Here is a 17,602-nt window from a genome sequence, read left to right on the forward strand (position 1 = left end):
AGCTTAGGTGCAGGAGAAATACCTATTTAGATGTCCACTTAGTAGATATGAAGCAGAAGATTTTCATTTCTCTCCATCCCTTCTGCCAAGACGTTAGTCCGTGTGCTGGTAATTTCCCCTCTTGACTACTGTAACCTCTGCCTCTGTATTCCCTTTACCTCTCTGCCACTCCAGTCTGCCCAACACTCAGCTTCCAAGATTAATCTTCTCACCCTGCTGATCTGACCTTGTTTGCCCTGCATCCTCAATTCCAGTCCTTTTTTTTTTTTTTCCATTTACTTCCATTTGTTTTCCGACTTTGAGAACCCTCTGTAACCTGTCCCAAGCCTCCTCCTGACTTCATCTCCCCTTTACTGCCTTCTGTGCCACCAGTGCCTCGGACCAGCTCCCTTTGAATATTTACCGACATCCTTTACAGTTCCTCCTTTTGAAATCCATCTGTTGCGTGAAGCAAGTTTTAGTCTTTACCGACACCCGTACCCTTAGGCTGTAAGCCCTCCAGGCCAGGGTTCTGTACGTGCTCAGTGCAGCTTGCTTGCTGTACAGCACCTGTACACTTCTAGCGCTATAAAGCACTCAAGACACCCATACGTTTCCAATTAAAACAAGTCAGCAATAAATCCAGTTAAATATTCCCCACTCCCTTCCCTTCCCTTAAATCTGTGGCTCCATTGTGGGTTGGGGTTTTTTTGTTACTTCGTAGCTAAGCCCATTGTTTCAGTTTTTATGTTCCGTGGTGTGGAGGCTTGGGCTACAGCATGCACTTTGCTTCTCCTAAAAGCAGTGCTTCCCTTCCCCTGCCTTTCCCAAAACCATAGGTACCTGAATCATTTGGACAACGATGAATTTCAGAAAGCCATTCAGGAACTCCAGTTAACAAAGAGCATATGGACTATTGACCTGGCCTACCTAATGCGGCGCTTCGGTGTTAAGCATAAATTTTGCACCCAGACGCTTGGAGTGGACAAGGGCTACAAAAATCAGGTCAGTACTCTTATCTACCGAGAGACAGCAGACAGCTGGAAAAAGCCCTGCGTGTCATGCCGTGAAAGCTCTGCTGTGTTACTGACAAGCTTTCTGTAAACGAGGTTTGGCTGTGGCCAAAACTGGCACCGATCAGTTCTAAAGGCGAGGCTGGATACGATCCCACATTTTTTACATCTTTGATTCCATAATATGAATTTTTAAAGAGTTCTCGTGCAGTGCTTATGAAAGGTTCTAGCCTGTTGACAGCCTTGCAGACTGAAGCCCTCTATTTATCTACAGAACAGGTACAGCCTGGGCAGCAGCAGTGCTAGCTTCCACACTTTCCCCACCACCGTGCCTCAGCCCTGACCTGGAAAAGCCACCTCTAGAGGTGAGAGGGGAACTCAGTCTCCGCACCCCAGGGCTCGGCCTCCTCAAGATGCCAGCAAGAGGGCCAGCGAGGCCCTGCAGTGGCAATGGCTTTTCTCATGCAAGCTCCTGCCCAGTACGAACCAGCCAGGCTTCTTTCATGCAGGCAGCTGAATAGCCACCTGATGAAAATTACAGCAGTAACTAGTCAGGAGTGAATTTAAACTTACAAGGAATCCTTATCCTGTTACCAGTGAACAAAGGGAGAGATCTCTTATCCCATAGCCAGATCTCCATGCGGGCCCTTGCTGGCAGGGATTCTAAGTGGTGATTACCCAAGGTAAACATCATTGCAGTTCGTAACTTCTGTTATCTCCACAGTCATTTTACAGGAAGCACTTTGACACAGAGGAGAATCGAGTGAATCAGCTCTTTGCACAAGCCAAAGCCTGCAAGGTGCTGGTGGAGAAGTGGTAAGCCTATTGTTTTCTTTCCTGTTTCTCTGGAGGTTCTGCGGGCCCCATGCTTTTCTTGGAGTCACCAAGATAAACTGGTGAAAGACACTGAAATAAAGCCCTGAGTCTTTTTTTTTTTTTGTGAATTACAGGGTCTTTCTACTATATCTGTCTCAAAAAAAGTGGACATCAAGAGTTAATAATGAAGTTTGAGGAAAAATAGTCACAACACAGAATAAGTGATTCGAAAGCGCTGACAGGAGCTGACTATTGTTTACATTTTGATTATCCATTAAAATTACCCAGTAGGGAGTGCCTACAGCACTCTTAACTGGCCATTGTTGGAACTGAGGAGAGTGCTGCCCGGGCACGCAGCCCAGTTCCCAGAGCTATGCAAACATCATAGCTCTCTGTTCCTAGACAGTCACATAAAGATAAAGCTACCATATGAGCTTTTGCCCAGGGGAGGATGAAATAAGGAACCTGTATGAAAGAACTGCAAAGGAGAAGGGGAAAACTGCAGAATTGTTTCACAACCAATAGTGATATTCTACATGGGAAATAACCAAGCGTCCCCGTTAACCTTGAGTTGCATCTCTTTTTTTAGTGGAACTGATGTTGTCAAAGTGGGGTAAATAATTAGGAGTAAGAAAAGAAGAGAACGTACAGGGCAGCCACAACAGCATTGGAATGCTGCAATGCAGCTTTCATTTAGCGGAATTGTTAAGTGTCCTTCGTAACAAACACGGAGTCTGTGTGGCACCACCTGCTTAACTGGAGCTCTGAGAGGGCAGAAGGGACAGTCAGTCCCTCCTGCTTTAGCAGTCTGAAGCTCATGGCCTCAGTCAAGGCAGGGACAGAGGGCCTAGCTACCTGTGCAGTACTGAGGCTGGGGCAGCAAAGAGAAGTGACACTGGGAATGATGAAAAGCACACAAGTTCAGTTAGGTGGTGCACACAGCCTGGACATCTGGAATGTACCCACGTGATGAGTTTCGAATGCATATGGAATACACCATCTGCCTCAGTGAAGGACAGCTTTTAACAGATGAGATTACAGGTTATGTTTGGTTAATACTTGTTCTTTGTGGGAGGTACTATAGAAATAAAGCCTCAAGAGCATCAGGTAGTCCAAAATTGCAACTGGGAGAAACATACTTCAGTGTGACAGAGGCAAATTTGGGCACGTCTTAATTTGAGTAGTGATTACACAATCTTTAACCACTCAGTTGATAAAGATTTGGTGCTTCAGAGATAAGCTTTTCTACAAGCAGGAGAGAACACTTCATTATTTCTCACAACAGAAGTCTCTCAAGTTACTGAATGAGTTGCCAGCTCCTTTAATACTCTTCTCTGGGGCATCTGATACATTCTGAGATTACACTTACAGTACTGTAGAATCCAGAGCTGTTGCTCTGCACTTCAGCAGCAGCAATGACACAGGTTTTGTCAGGCTTTGTAATAAAGCTTACAGGGTTTAGCAGCAAAAAGCTGTACCGGTGATGTAAAAATAACCATGTCAGTTGCATAAGTACTGTCCATCATCACACACTTGTTCATGTATCAGTCTCTTTCCTAAACTTGTTAATTAGCATGTCTTTTTTCTTTTTTTCAGCACAGTAACTGTTCAAGACATCCAAAACCACCTGTCCCAAGGTCACGTAGCCATTGTTCTAGTGAATGCAGTCCTGCTATTGTGTGATCTTTGCTCAAGTCCTGTCAAATACTGCTGCTTCCTCCCCATTGGACAGAAGTGCTTCTGCAGGAATCCTGACTACCAGGGCCATTTCATTGTGTTATGTGGCTACAACAAAGCCTCAGGGAGTATTTACTACAACAACCCTGCCTACGCTGACCGTGAGTAGCCCCTTCCTTTTGGCTGGATTAACAGGTCTGTAATACAGAGTCGCAGCTGGACTTCCCCTAATATTATGTATGGATTTCGAATGTCGTTAACTGATTTGTCAGAAGAATTTTTGCCACATGAATTAAATCAGTGTTGCATTCTGTGCTATGATTTACTTGAGGCACTCAGATGTGCATTCTAGCAAACCTTTTTGGCTTTCAGATGGGTTAGTGAGAGATGCTGAACTGCTGTTCAGAATATAATGGGATGGCCAATTTAGTACCTGTTTACAGCATTACTTCAGTGAGCATGGCCTTAGAGGTGAAAAGATCTACCTGAGGAAAGCTGCAACCTAAGCTGATAGGTCTGGTCTGCATACTAGTTACTTTTCTTTGTAGAGGATGCTAGACCCGTGTAAGAGCCTTTCACAGGCAAATTCTTTTTGTTAACATTGTGTTCTTCCTTAACAGGAACATGCTGCACCAGCATCACTAACTTTGAGGAAGCCAGGACAAGTTACGGCACTGATGAAGATATTCTGTTCATCTACACAGACAGCTGACATCCTCACCTGACCCTTCTGGCCCTTTCCTGTGCAGCCTGCGCAGTAGCTGGCTGCTTGTCTCAGGACTCCCCCTGCAGAGACCTTGCTCCTGAACTGCAGTGGGATCTTAAACAAGGGAGGCTTTATAGACATTGATAGGACTATATTGCAGTGCTGTCTTATCTTTTTTTTTTTTCCTGATGATGTGTCTGATTTTGCAATGTATGTCTCAGTTTTTTGATTTTTTTTTCAACACTGCACATTTGACAGCAGTTTTAAAATAGAGGCCCAGAGCCTGTTCACTTTGAGCTTATTTTCAAATTAAACACATGAGAAAAAAGCACCCAATTTAGTATCACTTGGTAATATATGCATAGGTTAATGTAGACAAAACCAGGAAGAAAAATAGAAAATACCTGTTTCTCTCTCCATCAAGGGCTTATCCTCCTCCTAAATCTAGGGATTTGAGGTTCAGCACGGTATTATGGAAGGAAAAAATATTAACTTATACCACTTTTAAACAACAAAAAATGCCTTGGTGGCTCATCAGTATACTCTGTGTTGCAGGAAGGAAATAGGTTTACTCAAAGAAACTTCCTATGTACCAAATTCACCTGACATAGGTTTAGCATTTATGCCACTTCATTAAATTCTGAATGGTAGTTATTGGTGTTGTTCCACCCCAAATCAACTTGTTTTGGCTAAATCCTCTAGGATGACTGCTCAGAGCTCTGTATTACCCCCAAAGTTTAAGTGAAGGTATTTTATTAGTACTGAGAAGTATTTATTGAGCTTTCAAAAAAACTTTGAAGATTAAGCCACCCACATGTGCCAGTTTCTGCAGAATCCATTCTAAATACAAGTTTTAAGCAAGTACAGAAAATGATCATCAACACAAATGGTAGTATTTTGTGTGTAAACTGTAAATATCTGACAGCATATACTGGATTGTGACTAAAATGCTGAATCTGTAATTTGAGCCAAATTTTGCTATTGGTATTCAGCAACCTTCTAAGAAGAGCTGAAATCAGTTAAGAAAAGAGGAAATACAAATGTCTCTACTACAAGTAAAAATGTGGGAACTCCAATTTTTAGCTTCTGCTCTGGCTGTATTTGGATTAAGCTGGAGTTACTGTACTCAGACATCACATGAAACTGTTAGCAGCCCATTTATAATCCTTTCCTTTCTTATCTGGGCTTACTTACTTGGCTGAGGAGCACTGTAAAGTGCAAGAAATAGCCACCTGTTTCAGATGCATCCATCACAATTCCCAGCAGGTCCTGATTTCCAGTCCTGCCTATGTTGAATTGGGGACAAAAATCAATGGTAATACTGATGTAAAGCTAGCAAAATTTTATTTTGCACTTAAGACAGAGTTCCCACACCTCTGGCATAGTTTCAGGAAAGGAATTGTTGTAGTTCTGGAACAGAATGGTTTGGGTTGGAAGGGACCTTAAAGATCACCTAGTTAACAGAATATCAGTATAAGGACATTGTTCCTTAGTGTTGGAAATAACAAATAGATATCTACTTTCAGCATGCTAAAAAATTTTCTAAGATAAAACATCTATCAGTTGTTGACTTACTGATGAGTATCTGGAAAGTGCTCAATAAGTATGCTTAGTAGAATCAAGAGCGCTCCTTTGTACAAAGGCTAAAAATAGTAACGAGTCATTTAAAATGCAACAGCCTTTTAAAAGAAGTTCCAAACAAAAAGTATGCAATGAGAAATTTCCAGTGTATCAAAATTTTGCTTATCATAGGTGAAGCTGGAATACATTCTGGCACTTATACTTGCAAAATGAGTAAAAATTAGGGTGTGGCTCGTGAGCAGTAGAACCAGCACACTAGTGCCACCAGCAGAATCCCAGAAAAAAGGTACAAAACCTATTATAAATAACGCCTTCCGACTCGTCCGACATATGTCACCGGAAGGCTACTGAGCTAGGGATTTTTATGTCCAAGTCCAAATTCATGATACTTGATGTAGAGAGATGCTGTTAGCCATGTTACTAATTAACAGGCATGTAAGCTACAGGTTGATAGAGTACTTCCCTCACCCATGCATTTTCAGGTAGGTAGTTCATTCAGTGCCATTAAAACCGCCACAGGATTCAATGTAGAGCAGGCTTGGGTAGCTACATAAAACAGTTCTTAGGAAAGGCGTGCAGTTGACATTTAGCCTCTTACTGGTTTGGTTATCCAAATGTGAATCCTGAGCTTTTACGTAAAACATGAATTGAGGGGCATGCTAAGTGTCCTGAAGTCTTAACAATATCGACTGTTAAACATTTGGCACCCACGGTTTAAATACTTCACAGAAACTGAAAGATGAAGAAACAAAGTTGTTCAAGCCAATACAGACAACTAAGAGCTCCATCATTGCAAAAGGATCTCTTGCAGCCACCAAATGGGAGATAGCTACGAGAGATGAAAACACAAGGAAGAAGCAAAAGCCAAGTGAAAAGACTGAGTATTTATAGGACTCAGATTAAAAAGCAGCTCGCTGCATGAACATTCAAACATCTGCATTTTCTGAAACTTTCTTTCCAATTACAAGATTGTCTATCAAAATACTCATCCTGAAAACTGTTTTGTCACTTTGTTTCCTTCATGATGTCAATAGCGAAGGAAAGGGTATTTTACATGCAGGGATTTTATACATAAATATATTTTTATTTGTAATTAAGCCATTCTCAATAAAGGTTTAAAGTCACAGATAAGCCTGGAACATCATGTAGCAAGTGCATTTCTTAACTAGCTTATTATGAACAACGTTGGAAAATCGTTCGAGGAAGTGTTATATACTTAACTGGAAATGGCACAGCTGAAATTGCAATTTGGAAAAAAAACAACCCTAAGAGTTCAAATATTTATTTTGGATATAAATTCATCATTGCTAGGCTGTAAATTGTATTCACGCTGCACTTCCTGAACACCTCCTCATCACCTGAATCATACAAAACTTCAGTATAGACTAGTGGCTGAGAACTGCACATGTACTGTTCCCTATATTCAACGTCTGGTCTGTGTACTCTGCAACCACCAAGCATGCCACGGGAGTGCTGCTCCAGGGACGCAGTTTCTGTTACCCATCCTGATCCCAAGCAGCACCTCTGCAGCTTTCTGTTCACAGTGAAAAGCATGCAGCTGCACCAGCCTTGCCTATGCTTTAGCTAGTGTTTCTATTTTTGCCTCACAACACAGCACTGAGCTCCTGAAGATACTAAAAGCATCTCTCTGGAGCACTACTTATGCACCTTGAAGGGGCCCATCGAAGAAGACACTGGTCCAGCTGTGGTTGTAACACTAGAGAACCAGAGTGGTCTTGCATTACAGTGCTCACAGATCTTCAACTAGGGCACATCTGGGACACCACTTAGCTCTAACAAACCTCCATCAAATAGTTTGTGATTTTAAGAAAATAGAAAACAATTTATGCCTCATTTCTCTCTAAATTATGTATTTGGGGTAGAAGGTAAAAACTGGAAAACAGAAGTAAACAGACATAAAATGCAAAGCTTATGTAAAGATTTTTATGTCCTCTGAACTCATCATCGCCAAACTATATCACAGTACTGAATACATGTCTTCATCTTACTATTCCTACTGGATATATTTCTAGTCAGGGACAAAAGTTTGGACTCAGGGTAAATGACGAAAAAAAATACCCAAGAAACCTTTTTTCAATTATTTTACTTAACACAGTTTTGAACTATATTATTTAAACGTTGGTTACAGGAAATCAAAACGACAACTTTAAAATAACAACCTGTGAGCCACAGTAAAGCTATAGTTCAACAGTACCTTTTAATTTGTTCTGTAACATTTGACTGTAGTGAGATGCTCTCTCTTACTCTTTGATTATATTGGGTATAAAGTACGGCTGGACTGCTTCAGTGAGCTTGTCTGCATACATCTCATACCTACCAGTCATCTGGAAAAAAAAAAAAAATCAAAGCTTCAGTTTGTTTAGTAAGCTATGGGAGTGCTTCGGTAGAAATACTTCCATCCACCTTTTTTTAATGACATACTGTGTAATTGCCCCAAACCGTAAAACCGTAATTCACTCAAAATGCATGACCTCCAGTGCTGTGGCTTTCATACTTTCATAAAGAATTTGCATTTTCTTGCCTATAAGTATGCTTCTACCCAAAAAAAGAGTAGAAGTGCATTTTCACCCTAAGAACAAAATGAACCCTTTCCTGACTGCAGCTCTCCTGCAGACAGTCCTATCTGCTGACGAAGCACTCCAGGTGGTATGGTTATCCTGGACAGCTGAAAGCTGATGGTGAAAGACGGACCTGCTTTGGTGTGCATCAACAATACTCTCTTCTAAGTAATGTCACTGAAGGCAAAGGATTGTATCTGTAATTACGTCTCCACATTATATCCCTGCCAACTGAGACACCCTGCTGCCATATGTGCCACCGATGGTATCTGGGTTGCTCTTACTTTACCCGTCAGTAATACGCCGTACTATCGTCGCTTTGGGTGATGCAGTAAGCTAGGAGGTTGAGATACAGCACTTCACGTCACGCACTACCCTCTTCTGAAGCGCGAGGTCTACCTTTGCTCTGAGAGAGGCGAACTACTTCCTTCTTGCCGGAGTGTAAAGAGGACAATTTAACTATTTTGCTGCTGTAAGTTTAGCAAAGAAATTCTACTTAACATCCCTTTAAGGACCATTGAACGCAATCTGCAAATACCAGAGCAGGTTAAAATAGGCTCCTCCTTGCTATCAAGGGTTTGCTGCAGTGAATAAACCATGACTTCCTACTTCCTCATTCTCCTCATATCAAGAACTACCTCTGTCTTGGCCACAAATGAGAGGAAAAGGAAACAGATATCCCCTGTCATACAAACAACAGCCACAGCTGTGCCGTATGGGCCAAAAGACCAACGATAGCAATTCACACCATCAATATGAAACTAAGGTGCTGAAAGCACAAGACTTGACAACAAAAAATAAGCTATTCTATACAAAACAGCTAAAGGTCAGTGTTTTGCTTTTACTGTTTGTTTTTCCTAATCAGTACAACTGCTTTTGTTCAGATACCCCTACGAAGCTGCTCCAAGCAATGCTCCACGAGCTTCCCGACACAGTAAATCTCCGCTTTGCACTAAGGGCCTCAAATTTCAGTGGGAAAGCAAAACTAAATGCCTGCCTGACTTAAAAAAAACTGGCAATCTCTCAGCACAATTTAATTCCACTATGTCAACAGCCATGCACCTACCGCACGCATCTGTAAAATAGCAAATGCAATTCCGTCCAGAAAACAACCTGAAATGACTTTTTATCTTTAGTGCCTACGTATGGATTGACAGCATTAGCAACGAAATTCAGCTCTAGCTAAGATTACTGTGTTTTAATGGAAGTTTATCCAGCATTTCAAATCCAGAGAAAATTTGTATTTTTACATCATACTGGAATCAAAACACACTATATATTGCACTATATTATAATGCACAAAGTGGTTCTAAATAAACCATCTCTATAAAATAAATGTCTGCTTGCAGTAACATTATGTGCAAAAATTGACACTCCCTGCCAATGATTACTTACATTAAATACTACATTATCACTGAAGAACCTACATATATTGTGATGGTTGCTAGCCAGGCCTGGCTTACTTTGTTAGGATTCAAATCATTCTGATCTTAAGAGTGGATAGGAAAAAATTCTAGTCTCCAGCAGTACTGAGGACTAGAATGAAAGACTTGTCTCTACAGAAATAAGATGTTTTCTTCATCAACAAAACCTCTTTTCTCCTTTTGCTTGCCTTCTTTCTTGTCCCAAGGAATATCTGTGGGACCTGCCATAAACTTGAGCAGATTAAAAGAACAAACTACAGAGTGGTTTGTTTTTTTCGTTTAAAAATTAAAAAAACACTGGTCACTCCACTAAGCAGTGCACAATATAGCAACCCCACATGGCTTGTACTGGCGTAACTGAAGGGTTAGCGAACTGCGGTGCCGGGGTAGCAATTTCTTAAACCAGCACTGCTGCTGGGCAAATTAAATCAAATTACACCTTCAGGACAGATGATGCAAATTAGCTTCATTTCAGAAAGCAAAAAAAAGGCAAATAAATGAGTTTGCTAAAGACACGTGGCGAGGCTTTAAATTGTCTTAATCTGATTTAGATTAATTCAGAAGTGTTTTAGGATACTTGAGAAATCAATGGACACAGTTATTTCTCTGTGGCTTCAATACGTCCTCAAATTCAGGGAGCTGACACTGCAGAGGTTTGCACACAGAAAGTTCTCAGAAGCTTAAGGATTCTTGGGTTTGGGTTTTCACTCAATTTCACCAAAACTGACAATAAGGCCTGTAAGAATATAGCAAACTGCCATATTAGGTCAGATCAAAGGGCCATCTCAGCCCAGCGGCACACGCCTAGGCACCTTGCGTAAGGAAACCACACATTTCCCTTCGCGGTCCTCAGAGCTCCTGGCAATCTGCACTTACAGACCAAAAAGGCTAAATTTTTCATTTAAAAGCTATCGGCCTAGTTTCCCTGAATTTGGCTATTCAATTTCTGAATCCATTTATGCCTTTGGCCTCCTGTTAAACATCAATTGTTGAACTAATTTAACAGGATGGTAAGCTTTGGGCTATCAAAGAAAAAAATGCTGCCTTTTAACGATTTTAAGATTATACGATCATTATGAAAGCTTGTTTGTCCTAATAACATATGTAAGTTTGTTTCTTTTTAAGCAGGCTTACCTTAAAATTCCATTTGTCACTCACTTGCCTGCAGAGATTTAGATCCATCTCTACCACCAGAAGTCCATCCTGCGTGCGAGAGAGTCCTGGGGTCCTACGACCATCTGGTGCAGCTACGTAACTTGAGCCATAAAAATGGCCCAAGTCATGGTGTGCTTAAAAGAAATTTTTAAAAAAGCATGTAATGCCATCCCAGTAGTTACTTTCATGATGGTACAGCTTTCTGTATCGAATCAACAGGAAAAAAACTCACTGCAATGCCTTTTTAAATAATGCATTATTATGCTTTCCCATTATTAAGCCTCTGAACTAACGTAAAGTCTTAGCTTTCATTTTTTATTTTGAATTTAAATGAATTCTAATTGTCAAATCATACATTTCCAAAACAGCTGACAGACATACACCCATTCAATTTTCAATATAAAGTCAGAAGTGAAAACACTGGGATTTGAGACGTGGAAGAAATCCCACTTCTTACTGCACAACTCTGAGCTATGCCAAAAATCAGCCACATTTGTTGTACTACTGAGCAATGGATACTACTGACCTTTTTGATGCAGCTGCTACAAACACTTATCTACAATGCTAGTTAGAAAAAAGGCTCAGGCCCACCCCAGATTAAACGAGAAGATGTCATGGCTGGGACAGGAAAAATTAGTGTTTCAACATACCAGCAAATCTCATGCTCTTCTTTGAGCATTCCCTTCTTTACCTTCCAGCAAGTCTGGGAAATAAGGCAAAATGGCTTGGCCAGGGATGCAGGCTAGAGCCGTTAGTGTTAGTCTTAGAACTACAAATAAGATGTCATGCATGTACTGACCACACAGGCTAATTTGTGGGCTTTCTGTCTTCCAGATCTACAATACCGCATTGACGCCAAACCTTTTAGCCCTCTGAAAGTATATAGACGCCTTAGTTATGAGCCTCTGGTGACCAGATACTATGGTACCACCATCTTCAGTAGGAAGTGCTGCATCTCTCTAGCTTACAAAACCGCAGTGTTAAGTAAGGCACTTGCTAGCTACCACGGCTGTCATGGGACAGACACTTGCTCTTACTTCTTCAGACTTTCTAGTTAACAATTATGAGCAACCACTGAATGTGATTTCTGAACGTACCTTTTCCACCATCTCCAGAAGTAAAGGCATTTTTGTAGTACTCCTGTGAAATAAGAGGAATCTATAGGTGGCAGTATAATTCCATTTCATGCAAGGAATCCCTGCTAGTCTACCATATTAAGTATGGAAGTTTATATAAATCCATTAAGATTTTTTCTGGCATACTACCAGCACTGTCTAAGGGGAGTCATCAGAGGGGCCGAGTTTCTATGACAAACAGGCTAGAAAACAAGATCTTTTTGTATCACTGCTTGTTGTCCATAGACATTGGGGAACATGTTTCGTATCAGTTTCACAAGTCTAAAGAAGAGGCAGAAGAGGAGACATTTAATCAAACACATCTTTGTGGATCACTAAAGACAGCAAATGTATTCACGTAATGGCAAGAACAAGTCTAGATCTTTGCAGGGAATCTTATAAAAGACACACATGTAGGGTATTTGGACTAATCTGAAAGTAAAAATGACCTACTGTTGGCAATATTACATTTTCATTGTAGAATTTCAGTGTCCAGAAAGAGGTAGTATCTGTACAACAGCAACCAGCTGTGTACCACTGACTTGAGGTTATATTTAATTTTCAGTCATTTTGGCTAAAAGAATACTGATTTCACCATAGAAACTAGGAGAATTAGCAAAAGGGTGGATGCCTATTACAAAGAAAGGAATTCAAGAACAGGAAGCAGCTGCAACCAAGAAGTTGGCTGCCAGCAACAAGGCAGTTTTCAATCTCTTTACCACTATCCATCTCCAAATCATATCAGAAACACTAAGGCAGTAGGTACACAGTAGAGGAACCTATGCATTACAGTACTATTCAGTTCATTGCCTTGAACTAACTCATGCTACAATTCCTCAAGTATGAAATGACAGAGCGAAGATACTTACCGTTCCTACCCTGTTGATGGGACACGTAAAGCAGTGATTAGCTATGGCAGCATTTCTTGCTTCAATTGGCCACAGTGACTCGCTGCAATACACGAAAGAGCAGGCAGGTATTATTACTTGTCTACTTCAGAGCTAAATTTAGATTATGACTGTCTCACTCTGTACATTTTCTGTCAAAGACGCCAAAGCTGGATGCTTAGCCCTATCTTGTTCTTACAATCAAAATCTCACCACAGATACAGCCAAGCCCTGCAATTACTTTCTGCTCAAGTACAGGCATAAACAATTCTATCTGGTAACCTGGTAAATATGGCTTTGCCATGATAAAGAAAAAAATTTAACATGTGTCAAGATTTTCAAAGCAATTGTTTTACTCTCCAAATTATGCAAAGGATGTAGACATGTGCTTTCACATCACATTAACTTTCAATATACCAAACATCATTCTGCAGCAAAGCTGTTAAGAGATTCATACGTTGCCTCCCTTTTTGCTCAAAATGATCCACAAGAGGCTTTTGCAGCAGGGAAGAAAAAGAAAAAAAAAATATATATATGGGAATAACGAAAGGAAAATTAAAATCCATTTCCACAAAAATTCCCTACTTCTGTTTTTTCAACCTCAGTTTTCATAGCACTTTCCAGGAAGTCATTTTCCCATGGTGGGCTGATGAAAAAAAAAAGCCTGTTTAACAAAAGCATCCTGAGAACTTTCCAGTAATCACTTATTAAGTCAGTCACTACATTTACATAAAACGAAGAACCGAGAAATGAGGAATAAAAAATTTCTTCTCTTTTATAAGCCTCTACCTCTTCTCCAAAGGAGATTCCAATTCTGGCAGATGTTTAAAACGGAAATAGTCTTCTTTTTATTAAACAGTGTGATACATGGGGATCAGACTAGTTAACAGGAGGTCTGGAAGTACTCAGAGCTCCAAAACAAAGGTGATACAATTTGTACGCTCCTGTGACAGCATGTACCTGCCAGATTCTGAGTACCAAGACAAGGCTGCGAGCATCTGACTCATTAATCTCCCTGTCAGACTCAAGAACCTTAAGAGATGGTCGCTGGACTGATTGAAAGGACTTGGTTTATTGCCTCTTTTCTGAATTGCTCTGAGTCTGGCAGCCAGCTCTTCTAAGAAAAAGGGATGTTATTGAAAAGCTCCAGCAAATTACAATTTCACAGAAGGAGAGAGGCAGGGAAAAAAAAGCTGTAGCCAAGAGGCGACCCCAGAGACAGTTTTTACATGAGCCTCAAGAGTCCTCTTCCTGCAATAAAAATTATATGCTTAAAAACAATCAAGTCAAAGCCAATAATTAGGAGAGCCTGAAGCACCCAGAGTACCAATGAAGTGCTGTATGACAACAGGGTAATTTCTGTTTGCTCTCCTGTTAATGGGCTATAAGTGGACAAACATCACAAATATTATTCTACTAGTGACATAAACGCCACAAAAGCATTGTGCATTCATACAACTCCTTTCACATTACATTTTCCAACATTACTCAACCTAAAATATCTTTTATACACAAAACTATTAAAGGCAGTATGAATGACAGAATACTGCATCTAACCCACAGTCCCATTCTCCAGGTTTGTAAACACATGGTTCTCTGCATCTGAACTGGGTGTGGGTATGAAAATGTTACGCCTCTGATCTGTTTTTCACCATTTCTACCCTATTATGTATGCTCATTCTCCTCAGAATTTTCTAGCTGGTCAGAAACCTCAGGTTCCTAGACCTCAGCAAGGTGCCCCTAAGTGGGAGGGGGGGTGTGTGTGTCAGAGACTCAGTTACTCCCAAAAGTGTGCAATGGCCTAAATCAGTCTGTATCTTACCTGAGCGTTCCGATAGTGGCTGAAGGGTTAAAGATGATCTCTGCTCCATTCATACTAAACATGAGCCAGTTCAGAGGGTGATGACGCCCATAGCAGATATTCACAGCGATTGTTCCAAACTGTGTCTGAAACACTGTGTGTCCTGTATTTCCTTCCATATAGTAAGTAGACTACGAACAAAACCAAAAAACCACAAATGCAGACTTCTTCAAAAAGCAGTAAGAAATACCTCCAGCATTGCCTCGACTCTTCCCAATTTCTGACTACCTTGTTTCCATGAGCAAGGACAACACCTTTCATTTAGGACATAGCTGCACTGTAACAGGTATATAACAAAAAGCAGCTCTCTTAGGCTGCCGAGATCAAATTCAAGCCCCTTTCTGTTTCCCTTCACTCATACTACACCTAAGCACCATCTGACTTTGACATAAACACTTCTGTTAATGCTAGAAACTTCTACAGAAGCTTAAGAGAGATCCACAAATTGCAAAACTGTAGGCACCTCTCTTCACCACATAAGCAAATTTTCCGAAGTCATCACAATCCTTTGATTCTGAGATGATGAACATTGTTTAAAGAAGGTGGAATTCCTTTACATTCACCTGTTCTAGTATTCATAAAATGACTGCATGTCACGACATAAGGAAGTATCAGTGTATAGCTAAGACTGGTTATTTAGATCTCCTACATGCCTACTGCTCTAAACAAACAGAAGGCTTGAAACTACCACCAGGAAAATCACCGGATAAATCTAGAGAACACTCCTTAAAGGAAGTGGACCTAGCTGTTGGCTTAAAAGATCCCACTTACCATATGCTGCGAAGTTTCATCTTAGCATATCAAACACTTCTAAACAATTAGAAATGCACTGGTTCCTGTAAAAGGCACTAGTGAGGGGAAGGCTAGGGTATTGCTAACAGCTATCGAGAGAGACAAACACTCAGAGATATTCTAAACGCAATGGACAGAAATGGTTCTTCCCAGGTACAAGAAAAGGGTATGCATGGAGTCACTGAGAGCTGTCTGCCTAGTGTTCAGTGGTAGTCAAACCCCACAAAAATCTCAGACACTGACAGGAACGGTAGTGAAATTCTAGTGTCTGCATCTCAATAAGGATGTACTAGAGATGGAATGAGCAAAGGCAACTGAAACGATGACAGGGGTGGGGCAGCTCCTTTGTGAGGAGCAACTAAGACGACTCTTCAACCTGCAGACAGAAGGCTGAGGACGATATTATGCACGAGATGCACACAATCACAAAGGCGGTGAGTAAGATGAATACAGAAATCCCAAAGCAGCAGCAGGACTGGGTATTGACTGAAATGACAATCTTGTACCTGTTTTCAACCAAAGTAACTTTTTTCATGCAACAGGCAGTGCATTTCTGAAAATCTGCTTCTTTGTGAAAGCTGGTATTATCAACAGGTTCAGAAGGGATTAGACAAAGTAATTGATAAAGAACCACAGATAAGAAACAAAATAGACAGGAACATGCCACCCAACATCCCTAATATAATGAGTGTAGATACTGAGGGAGTACAAAAGTTGCAGGGTGACCAGACTTCTTCCTAATTGCACCTCTTTGTCCTTTTCTGTCTCCAAGATCATCAAGGTACATAACCCAGCAGCATGACCCAATGGGGTGTGCCTCTTATCACATAAGAAAGGCGTGTTGTAAAACAAGTTGCTTTTTAATGAAACCACCACTGCCACTGGTCTTGAAGGAAGCAGAACCACATCAGGAATCAAGCAAGCAGAGTTACAACTGGGGAACAAACTAGGGCCTCATCTGAGTGCAGGAGAACGGCATGATAGATACAGGGGGATCATCTTCTGAAACCAAGAACTAGAGGTTCAGCATGCCCAGCAAATGTGACATCCCACATTTCTTATTTATTATCAGGTCTCATGAATTCGCACAGTCCCTTGGGCACTGATTTTATCTCCTTTCACATCTGTAGGGAGCACACCACATGGTGGGCACTCACACGATCCTCTTTCAAAACAATTCTGCTGGTTGAATATATTTACATTTTTTCTTCTATTCTCAGTCTTCTTTTATTATAACATGAGGAGGAAAAAAAAAAAAACAACAAAAATGTTGTTGCTTCAGGGAATTCATCAGTTCCTATTTCTTTATTCCTCACCGGAGGTCGCAATCATCTCCACAGCAACAAACTGTGATGTCTCAAGAAGGATTGATTTTTGTTTATTTATATGCCCTCCCACACATGGCTGAATAGGTTACAGAACCATCTCTGTCCCCTTTCCATTTAGCTCTCACCAATTCAACAAGGGTGCTTTTAACAAGGCTCCAACTCTACAGAGACTATCGCCAAAAAATAATTTCGAATTCAATCCTTCCTTGAGGGTTAACTTTGTTGCTAAAGAAAACCTTAAAGTAACTGATGAGCATAATCCTTCCCTGTAGTCTTGGTGGTTTTTTAAGTTCCTCTATCAGAATTGCTCAGTTCAGAAGAATGGACTTTATGCTCTGCTAACAAACACAGCTAAAAAGACAGTGCTGTTTTGGGTAAACATTACTTGCTTCTACAATGAGGTAGATATAGTAAGAAACGTCAAATCATTATAGTATACCCACAAGACATAAATAGATTGTTTTGTGGTAATTATGGCATTTAAGATTATAAGAACTAACTCCTGTTCAGAATCATGCAAAGATCTTAATGAACCTATTTATACATCACAAGGAGAAGTAAAAATATGTTTTTTTAGATGCCTTTCATTACAGTTTCATTGCTGGAAACAAGTAGTTTCATGGAATCTGCTGATACTCCACAAAACACTGTCTGGAAAACTGAGATACCCTATTTTAGCACAAGCCGCA

The 17,602-nt window shown here is 40.7% G+C and overlaps 2 protein-coding genes across 2 annotated transcripts in view; one reads left to right on the forward strand and one right to left on the reverse strand.

Annotated features, from left to right (window-relative positions):
- The window catches only part of GUCD1 (guanylyl cyclase domain containing 1), a gene marked incomplete at its 5' end in the record, with an annotated part of 5,078 nt that extends 680 nt beyond the window's left edge, over window positions 1-4,398 (forward strand). Inside the window, 4 exons of the mRNA XM_010153313.1 lie at window positions 819-984; window positions 1,717-1,808; window positions 3,405-3,646; window positions 4,106-4,398. Coding sequence (XP_010151615.1) covers window positions 819-984; window positions 1,717-1,808; window positions 3,405-3,646; window positions 4,106-4,197 — 592 coding nt within the window. The remainder of the gene's footprint in view (window positions 1-818; window positions 985-1,716; window positions 1,809-3,404; window positions 3,647-4,105) is intronic.
- Window positions 4,399-7,933: 3,535 nt separating this feature from the next.
- The window catches only part of UPB1 (ureidopropionase, beta), a gene marked incomplete at its 5' end in the record, with an annotated part of 15,728 nt that continues 6,059 nt past the window's right edge, over window positions 7,934-17,602 (reverse strand). The window contains 5 exons of the mRNA XM_010153314.1: window positions 7,934-8,117; window positions 10,910-11,064; window positions 12,028-12,070; window positions 12,915-12,996; window positions 14,755-14,924. Coding sequence (XP_010151616.1) covers window positions 8,034-8,117; window positions 10,910-11,064; window positions 12,028-12,070; window positions 12,915-12,996; window positions 14,755-14,924 — 534 coding nt within the window. The remainder of the gene's footprint in view (window positions 8,118-10,909; window positions 11,065-12,027; window positions 12,071-12,914; window positions 12,997-14,754; window positions 14,925-17,602) is intronic.

The sequence above is a fragment of the Eurypyga helias genome, unplaced genomic scaffold (genome assembly GCF_000690775.1).
Source record: "Eurypyga helias isolate BGI_N326 unplaced genomic scaffold, ASM69077v1 scaffold38746, whole genome shotgun sequence".
Classification (NCBI taxonomy): domain Eukaryota; kingdom Metazoa; phylum Chordata; class Aves; order Eurypygiformes; family Eurypygidae; genus Eurypyga; species Eurypyga helias.